The following is a 10000-nucleotide window of genomic DNA, read 5'->3' as shown; positions in this document are numbered from 1 at the left end:
CACCAAGTCCCCCAAGAGGTCCTCCGTCTCCTCCTCCTCCTCCTCCCCGCTCCCCCTCCCTCCCGCCTCCTCCCTCCCCCAGAACAACCACTCCAACCTCTTCCTCTCCAGCGCCCTGCTGGGCCTCCCCGAGCCTCCCCGCCCCAACGGGCTCGTCCACACCGCCGCTCAGGAAGCCCCCCTCGCCCTCATCACCAAACCCCGCAAAGACCCGCAGGCCCCGCCCTCACGCAGCCGGGACCCCGCCCCCCAGCCCGGAGCCATGCCCGTCAACCTGAGCACCGGGGGTCCCAGGACCCAGCCCCCGGCGCCCTCGCGGCCCCCCACTACCTCACCCCACGCCGGGGGCCACGGCCCCCGGAAGAGCAAAGCCCCCAAGAACAAGGCTCCGGCTCTGGGGGCCGCAGGGCTGGGGCTGGGGCTGGGGCTGGCCCCGGGGCAGGGGCCGGGGCAGGGGGTGTCGGGGCAGGTAGACCACCTGGCCGCCTGGAAGGGCTTCTCCCAGAACCACCTGGTCCAGTCCCTGGTGGACCTGTTCCGCGGGGGGGAGGGGGGCATCGGGATCCCCGGCGTGGGCATTCCCGGGGTGGGCATCACGGGGGTGGGCATTCCCGGGATGTGCGTCCCCACCGCCGGCCTCCCCGCCAACAAGGAGTCCGACGACTCCGGGGACGATGAAGACGATGAGGACGATGACATGGAGGATGAGGAGGATGAAGACGACTCGGACGACAGCCTCTCAGGTGAGGTTCTTTGTTCGATCCCCAATGTCCTATTTTAAGGACTTAATGACTTAATGACTTAATTTTAATGAATGTTTGCCAAACGGTAAATAGAGATACTGTTTACTATGTACTGAGCTGTAAATACAGTTAAATAACTAAATAGCTAATTGTATTATCCAATTAGTTGGAAACTAGAGGCTGAAATTGTAGGGACATTTCACCGTCTATGTACAATTAAATTAATTTGAATTGAATTGTGAATAGCCACTGATGTGATCCTTATTATCTTATTAGCGACGATATATCACTGACTCACTTCTCTCTGCCGCTTCACCGCAGAGTCAGACAGCGGCTCGGACAGCGAGCTGAAGCTGCCCGGAGGTCTGTCCTCCTCCTCCTCCTCCTCCAAGAAGGAGAAGAGCTCCCTGCGCCTCCTTAAAGGCGCTCAGCTCCTGGGCTCCTCCACCAATCACACGGCTTCCAGCTGCTCGCCGCTCGACCTGCAGGTCATCAAGAGCCCGGGCGGGGGGGTCACCGGCTCCAGTGCCTTGGCCTATCACAGCTCGGCTTCCTCGTCCTCATACACGCTGGCCGCGCCCCCAGGTAACCCGCTAGGCTAACGTATTAGCTTAGCATGCTAAATGCGTTGTATCTTGCATGGTGCTGTCCTGTCAGAATAGGCTAGGGTAGGCTAGTTCGGTACTTCAACTTGTTGTGTGTATGCTGCCCAGGCGAAAGGCTCTGGTTTCAACTCCCAGGCGTGAGGGTCTGGGTTTGACCCCCGGTGTCCACAGCCTACCTGCTGCTTAATAACCGAATTCAATGGCAATTGCTTTGGGAAACAAAACCTGCTAAGTTCACTAAAGTAGGAAAATTGTGATGAACAGATCAATTGAAATCGCATTTCCCTCATATTTGATTTTACTTAATGGGCCCTATTTTAACGGTCTGAAACGCAAGTGAGAAGCGCCAAGCGCAAGTAGCTTTGAGGGCGGTTCTATGGCGATTGTCGCTAGTTTACCGGCGCAAAAATGACTATTGCGCCCGGCGCAAATCTAAAAAGGTTTGGTCTGAAGTAGCCTAATTACCTGTAGGTGTGGTTTGGGCGTAACGTGCAATAAATCAATGAGAGTGCCAGCTCCCATCCCCTTTAAGAGCCATGAGCGCATTTGAATCTGACGAGTTGATATTTTGACAGCGCGTCTGCAGTCTCCGATGAGACAAATGCACATGAATTTCAAACTTCAAATGGCTCAGTTTTTGACCAAATAATATGGCCTAATTCACACATGGAATAAGGTTTTCTTCCGCAACTTCAGAAATACTGAGTCCTCAAATAAATTTCGGCAAAGAAAACTTAACACACATATGATATGCGGTAACTGTGGTTCTATTTAATGATATACGCAATACATTATAAACATCGTTTCTTATCAGTATTGTAAGCATTATCGTTATCGACTTGTGTTCCTAATATGCATGTGTCCCCCCGTTAATATACATTGCCATGGACTGTATTATGCGTTACGTGTTTAGTTTGCTTGTGTTTAAACAGATGGACGCACACACGCGCGGCCGCATTCATTAATTATTTTACACATACACACACGCGCGCCCGCATTCATTCATTCTTTTTAACACTCACTCGCGGTAAAACAATGGTTTCTCTCGATCAAATACTCATCAATCCTAAAAGGCATGGGCGTGTACACGATGACTGTGGCAAGAAAATATGTGTTTGCTGTACGGTGTTTGCAGATGCATTGATCTAAAAGTACAACTTATTACCGCTGTATCAGCTGAATAATCCCAAATAATTTACCAAGAATGTGTGGCTAGGTAGATGAGAGAAGAAAAGTGTTTGCGCGAGGTGCACAAGCAACATTATGCATGCACCCTTAAAATAGCATCTGAACAACGGCCACTGACTTTAAACCAGGTATTTCCTGGTTTGCGGCGCAAGTGGTTTCTGCAACTGCAAAATAGCACCAGGGAACGTTTGCTCCAGAACACGCCTCCTCCTTTCACCGAAAGGAGGAGGCGTTAGGGAATGATCTTGCACCCCAAGGGGCGCAAGATCATTCCCTAATTTACCGACGCGTGGCGCAGGAGGGAAAAGAACGCTCTGCGCCAGTTGCAAACTAGCAACGACAAGTGTCCGTAAAAGCACTTTCAAAGAAATCACAATTTTCACAATTATTATAAACTAATATCGCCTTAAGCTTATTAGTTTTGTATATAATCATACCAGCTGAATGTTAGCCACACACCAGCCCCAAACCCTCTCTAGGTTTCACCACATTAGTCCCACAGCTACCACACATTCAGTGAGACCTGTGTGTTCCTGTACTTTAATACCCCAGTACGGTGTACTGTCCCTTTAAGGCTATAGCGCCGCGCTCTCTGCTCCAGCGAAGCTCAGGGTTCACTCTCACCCTCAGAGAAGAGCTAAGGGGGTGGGAGGGAGGTGAGGACGGGAGGAGGAGGAGGAGGGTGGCGGCGGTGGTTATTTTTAGTGAGGCTGAAAAGCAGGCAGTTGGCCTTGGCGGTTCTGGCTTAACCAGAGCGCCCCGGTCGTGTACGGGCACGTCCTCCCCACCACCGCCCTGCCGCCTCGGCCCAACGGCTTGGTTGGCACGGCCGTGGGATTTGAGACATTTCCTCCCCGGATCGCCCGGCCCAGGGGAGAGATGGCAGCGCCGTATCTGGCCTGTCTGGAATGTTCTCCGAGACATTCCAGTCTCAGGAAGATCACAGAACGTTATTGTTGTCCCCCTCGCACTCCTCTCTCTATTGCACTCTCTCACTTCCCTCTCTCGGCCTCTCTCACTTTGTATCTGTCGGCCTCCTCTCCCTGCCTTCTCTTTCTCTCTGTCTTTTCTCTTTTCCTTGCTTTCTCTTATCCCCCCCCCTTTCTCTCTCTCTCTCTCTCTCTCTCTCTCTCTCTCTCTCTCTCTCTCTCTCTCTCTCTCTCCCCCTCTCTCTCAGTTTAGTTTTAGGCACTCTGTCACTGTTTGAATATGTCAGTTATTTCGGACCTTGTGTAACTCAGCCAGACAGTTTTAGTATCGTGTTTATATATTATTATTGCGTATTATTATCGTAATGTACAACCTTAATGACCACAAGGCTCTGTTGTACTATTTCAGCCTACGAGAGAACAGTTGGCACAGATAAAGTGCATACAGCTCACTGCTGACAATTGTCCACTATTATTATGTGAACCTACAGCACCCTAGTACGGTACTATTACCAGGGTTTGGCTCTCTGTCTGTACGTGCTACTTAGCTCGCCCTGGGTTAGCCCTGTGTCATGTAATGATGTCTGTGTGATGATGCCATTGTGTTGTGCTTTGGTTTTTGCACCAATCGCTGCTATGTTTCTCCATCCAGGGTTAGGGAAAAGAAAGAAGACTGATGAGAAGGACTTGATGATACCCCTAGAACTGGGGTATGTACAGGCGAACCCTAACCCAGCAGACACACGTGCACAGAAACGCACGCACACACGCGCATGTATGACACACCAGCACACACGCAGACAATCTCACAAACAGACATACATCAATACAAAAACGTTGTGTGTTACATTTACATGTAAATGGATGCCGCACTCACACACACACACACACACACACATGCACACACACACACAAACACGCACACACACACCCACACACCCACACACACACACACACACGCACACACACACACACACACACACACACACACACACACACACACACACAGTCATACATACTTAAAGGCACTGTGTTGTGGTTTGACCTTTGACCCCCAGGTGGCAGAGAGAGACTCGTATTAAGACGGTGGGAGGCCGTCCCCAGGGAGATGTGGCCTACTACGCCCCCTGTGGCAAGAAGCTACGCCAGTACCCTGACGTCATGAAGGTACCGTTGCCTAGCATCCCCTCCTGGCATCCATGAGATAACATCACAGAGCTAGCATCAATGGCCTAGCCTCAATGAGCTACAATCAATGAGCTATAACAATTGTGCTGGTATAAATGGCCTAGCACAATTGAGCTAGCATTATAGACACAATCAACATGGACCGAGCAACAATTAACTAGCATTTAAGAGCTAGTATTAAGGAGCTAGAACGAGTGACTAGCATCAATGTGCTAACATCAATGAGCTTGAATAAATGACCCAGCACCAATGAGCTAGCGCCATTGACCTAGCATCAGTGTGCGAGCGCCGTTGACCTAGCGCCAACCATAATACGCAGGCTGCGTCTCAAGGCTAACCAGAAGGCGGAGAATCTAAGCAAGGCAAAAATGACATCAAAAAAAAAAATACTAATCTGTGTTGATAATTGCTAGCAATCAGGGGCCCAAGGAGGAAGTGTGAATTGCAAAGGTTAAGTGGGTGTTCCAGGGCGGGGCCTGGAGTGTTTATCTCTAGTGCTTCATTCAGTGAAGGACAGGAGGACACAACCTCTGGGTCCTCCGTTCTAAAGTAGCCACAGCCATGCTAGCTTCACCGCCCATTCTCATTGGCCAGACAGAAGCCTGATGTATTATGAATTCATAAAAATGATCGTGCTTCATAATTCAATCCCCCCCCCCCCCCATCCTCTTGACCCTCTGAGGCCTATTAGAGAAATTCAACACTCCTAGAATCCTTTTCCTCTAACAGGGGCTTTGCGCTGTCCTCCCTTGGTTTGCTTGATCGTTCACTCGTTCCTTCCCTCCTCCTCTATCGTTCATCCCTCCTGGCCTACTTCCCTCCCTGCATCCTCCTTTCCATTCATCCCTTCTCCCTTGCTGCCTTCCTTATTTCCTTAAAAGCTCTTCTATTCTGATTTTCGGTGCACAGCTGTGGCCTTAATCACACAGATTCAGGTTTAACACTCGAGTGCAGGTGTATTTGTGTGTGTGTGTGTGTGTGCGTGCGCGTGTGTGTGTGTGCGTGCATGCGTGCGTAGTGTATCTTGAAGCTAATCTTAACGAGTCTCAGGTTGGGTTGAGGAAGGTTTTTTATAATTTATGGTCACACATAACTCCATTTAGGGGCCTACAATTTGCTGTTAGGTAAGTGATAATTAAATGCAATGAATTGATTTGGGATTTTTCCCGTTTTTTTTGTTACCTCATCCCTAATTTGGCTTCATCCCGGAGATCATTCCGGGAAGGGGTTTAAGCATGTAACCGGGAAGTAACAGTATCAATTTGGGAAGCATAAATAATGTGTTAACTCAGCAAATCACATTTCCAAATGAGATGGGATGAGTTTAAAAATAAAATTGCTGCTCTGTTATATTAAACATAGCACGTCGTATTTAGTTAGAATTAATAAACCACTAAGTGGCTAACGGTGGGCCCCTGAACGGAGGTATAACTCTGTTAAGTAACGATAAAAGCCCTGAACCACTACTGAGCCGGGCCAGAGCCGTGCACTGCAAGGTCAGAACCCCAGCCTTCTGGGATTTGTAGTCTTTTGTGCTTGTGTACCTCACAATTATTATTAGCGCCACACAAAGATCCCAACCTCCGCTCCTTCCCGCTCCCAGCTCTCGGCTAGCCTTCACCTCCACATGATTTTCAATGTCACACATTTCACGTTTCCTGTGTCTGTACATTTTTTACCAACGGCCGTATTATTCTCTCTTCTATAGTATCTATCCAGAAATGGCATAAGGGGACTCACGCGAGATAATTTTAGCTTCAGTGCAAAGATAAGGGTTGGTGACTTCTATGAAGCCAGAGAAGGACCGCAGGTGAATGCTTTCAGCTCTCTATCACTCGCTCTCTACCACTTTCTCTCTCCCTCTATGTCTCTCTTTCTCCCTTCCTATCGTCCTCTCTCTCTCTCTCTGTCTCTGTCTCTCTCTCTCTCTTGCTCTCTCTCTCTCTCTCTCTCTCTCTCTTTCTCCCTTCCTATCGTCCTCTCTCTCTATCTCTCTCTCTCTCTCTCTCTCTCTCTCTGTCTCTCTCTCTCTCTCTCATGTGCTCCTCCTTTCATCCACTGCTTCTTGTTCTCCCTCCACCTAGAGCGAGGCCCAGGTATGTGTTTAGCAGTTTGTGGGGGCAGGGCCTGGGGCAGAAGTGTAGTTCTTATTGTAGTTCATAGCATGCATGAAGTCATGGGATAATCAGCTGACCTTATTTCCACAGGTGGCCAGCCATGTATGACATTATCTCTGTGAGAGGGAGAGAGCAGAGAGCAGAGAGAGCAAGGGAGAGAGTAACATGACTCTGCTAGAGTAGTCAGAGATAGCAAGCAACCATTTTGTCATAAAGACATAGATAATGTTTTAGATTAGATAAAGATTATATTCTTAGCATAACATTTTTGTTATTATTAGTAGTAGATTATTATTATTGTTGCACCAGTTAGCTTTGCAAACTAGAAATAATACAGCATTAAAATATTAAATGTTAAACTATTTTGGATAGGTTATCTATTTGTTGTCTTTATAGCTACTGTAAGTTAGCATTTTATGCTGTGTCTTTTTCCATCAACAAGTCAACATAACCTCATCACTTTGGTCAACTGTGTCTCGCCCTCCTGTTCATACCCTTCTCTTCTCACCTATCTCTCGTATCTCTCTCTCTTATCTCATCTCTCTCTTGTTCTCTCTCTCTCTCAACCCGCTCCGTCTCTATCTCTCTCCATCGACCTCTCTCTCTTTAGGGGCTGCACTGGAGCTTGTTGAAGGAAGATGAGGTCATCCCTCGGCTCCTTGCCATGGAGGGCCGCAGGGGCCGACCCCCCAACACCGAACGCCAGCCGGGGGCCGAGGGTTCCAAGGGGTCCCGGCGCAGGAAGGGGAGGCCCCCAAACGTCGGCGACCCAGGAGCCTCAGAGGGCCCCAGCCCCAGTGAGGTCAAACTGCTGCGCAAACTAGAGGCCCAGGGTGAGGGGATTCATATTAACTATTAACTAACTGTTTATCAATGTATAACAACAAATTAGGTATCAGATCTCTTTTTAACTATTAATTACCTTAGTGTTTATTAATGTATTATTACAAACTAGGTATCACAATTCATAATAACTATTCAATAACTTAGTCTTTATATTATTACAAACTAGGTAACAGGATTCATATTAACTATTAATTAACTGTTTTATTACAAACCAGAGGCCCAAGGCTAGAGGATTTATATGAACTATTACTTACCTAAACTTGCGGTTAATTAACATATTATTACAAACTAGGTTAGAAGATTCATATTAATTTAACTCACCTACTGCTAATCAACATATTTACAAACTAGAGGATCAAGGTTATAGGATTTATTACTATCTAATAACTTACTGTTGATGACATTATTATTACAAACTAGAGGCCAACAGTAAGGAGATTCATATTAACTATTGATAATGTCTACTGTTTACACAAGTTTTTGAGATTCATATTAACTATTCAAAATGTAAGCTGTTGGTTAATTTAATGATTATGTGTCAACGTTAAAGTCAACTAAAAAAGTGTATATGGTTAATGGTTTATTATTGAACATTTAACACAAAGCCATTGAACAAGAACCCATAGAAATCACACTCTCTCTCTCTCTCTCTCTCTCTCTCTCTCTCTCTCTCTCTCTACCTCAATCTGCAGAGATAGCACGCCAGGCCGCTCAAATGAAACTAATGAGGAAACTGGAAAAGCAGGCAATGGCTCGCGCAGCCAAAGAGGCCCGCAAGCAGCAAGGTAGCCACAACACACAGCAACATGTTGCCATAGACTGTATAACATAGCATGCTACTCAACATGCTACCATAGACTGTATATCATACCTTGCTACCCAACATGTTACGATAAACCCCTTTCACTCATAGTTTGCCTACTCAAGTACTATATTCCGGGTCGATCCCTGCTCCCCATGCAGGAAATGTTCCAGAACATTGCAGGGAAAGTCTGTATGTGTGAAAGGGGCTATATACCTTATAATATAGCATGCTCCCCAACATGCTACCATAGAGTGTATAACATAGCATACTTCCCAACATGATAGCTGTAGTGTATGCCGGGAAAAGAGAGGTATAAGCATTATATTAACATTGACCCTTCGTATTTTGTTATCTGTTAAGGACCATCAAACCTTCCTTTCATGTTGGTTTTAATTTATTTGTATAGTTATTGTAATAAATAATTATTAGATGATTGAACAAAAATATTTGTATAATGTAGCAAAAATTGTATTTGTATTTATTTGTAAAAAATATATATATATATATTTTATATAATATTTATACGATTTATTGATTTATTGAAATCGAAATAGATAAATTTGAACTGAATTGGGTTTTTCGTTTATGTGTCCGTATCAAAATAACTGGTCACAAAAACACACTCAACGAGTCTCCACACATTGATGCATCCCTGCAGCGTTTAGCAAGTGCTGGGGCCGTGTGTCCCGATCACCTTGCTTAAGTATCTGTTGACTCTTTCAGCTATCATGGCCGCAGAGGAGCGCAGGAAACAGAAAGAGCAAATCAAAGTCCTCAAGCAACAGGTGAGAGATAAAAACAACAATTAAAGAATTCCAAATCTCAATTGTTTTTTCCATTTAATTATTTTCCCCAACTCGGTGTGCAGATAGCCACTGTGAATGCACGCCACTAAATGCTGAATGGTTTAATACAAAAATTGAATGTTTCTTCTTTTGATAACCGAATTTCTCTAAGAGAACAATTGCACATTGTTCGTTGCCGCTTGTATTTTTAAATTGGTTCCAGGGAGAACAGAATGCCCAACTCTTGCAATTAGAGGTGCTTTTGTAAAATAACATGATTGCTAAAAATATTAAAAAGATAATGTGTCTTGTGTGTTTTGTGTTCTGCTCCTCAGGAGAAGATTAAGCGCATTCAGCAGATTCGCATGGAGAAGGAGATGAGGGCGCAGCAGATTCTTGAGGTGAGGCATTGTAAACTAAGTATTCACCCTGCTCTTCTGCCTCCCGTCCACACAAAAACTGTATTTTCAGTGACTGAAATCAGATCTTTTGGAAAACCTTGACCGAGGTGGAGGTTTTTAAAAGCTCTGTTCTCTGTGTATTTGTGTATTCATGTGTGAAACTGATATTTCTGAAAACAGCGACATCATGACCTCAATATGTGGTCGGCAATTGTTGTTTGATGTTTGTGAATGAATGATATTCTGCGGCGTTTGTCTTAACTTTAGCATACATAAACACCACCTGCTGCTGCCTATTTGAGCGGTTTCAATCGTTTTTGCATGATTTAAAAAATCTCTGTTGGTGTGGGGAACATTTTCTTGGAACAAAAGTACAGTCGCAAAAATATCTGC

At 45.9% G+C, this 10000-nt stretch overlaps 1 protein-coding gene across 1 annotated transcript in view; it reads left to right on the top strand.

Moving 5' to 3' along the window:
- The window catches only part of LOC307076128 (bromodomain adjacent to zinc finger domain protein 2B-like), a 92032-nt gene that overhangs the window by 60234 nt on the left and 21798 nt on the right, over positions 1-10000 (top strand). The window contains 9 exon segments of the mRNA XM_079737012.1: positions 1-743; positions 1065-1328; positions 4118-4175; positions 4524-4632; positions 6362-6463; positions 7381-7603; positions 8309-8401; positions 9145-9206; positions 9542-9607. The exon segment at positions 1-743 is cut by the window's left edge and continues 62 nt beyond it. Of these exon segments, the coding sequence (XP_079593138.1) occupies positions 1-743; positions 1065-1328; positions 4118-4175; positions 4524-4632; positions 6362-6463; positions 7381-7603; positions 8309-8401; positions 9145-9206; positions 9542-9607 (1720 nt within the window).

Source organism: Pollachius pollachius (genome assembly GCF_949987615.1).
Source record: "Pollachius pollachius genome assembly, chromosome: 5".
NCBI lineage: Eukaryota > Metazoa > Chordata > Actinopteri > Gadiformes > Gadidae > Pollachius > Pollachius pollachius.
Note: the sequence above shows the minus strand (reverse complement) of the source record. Positions and strands in the feature narration are given on the sequence as shown.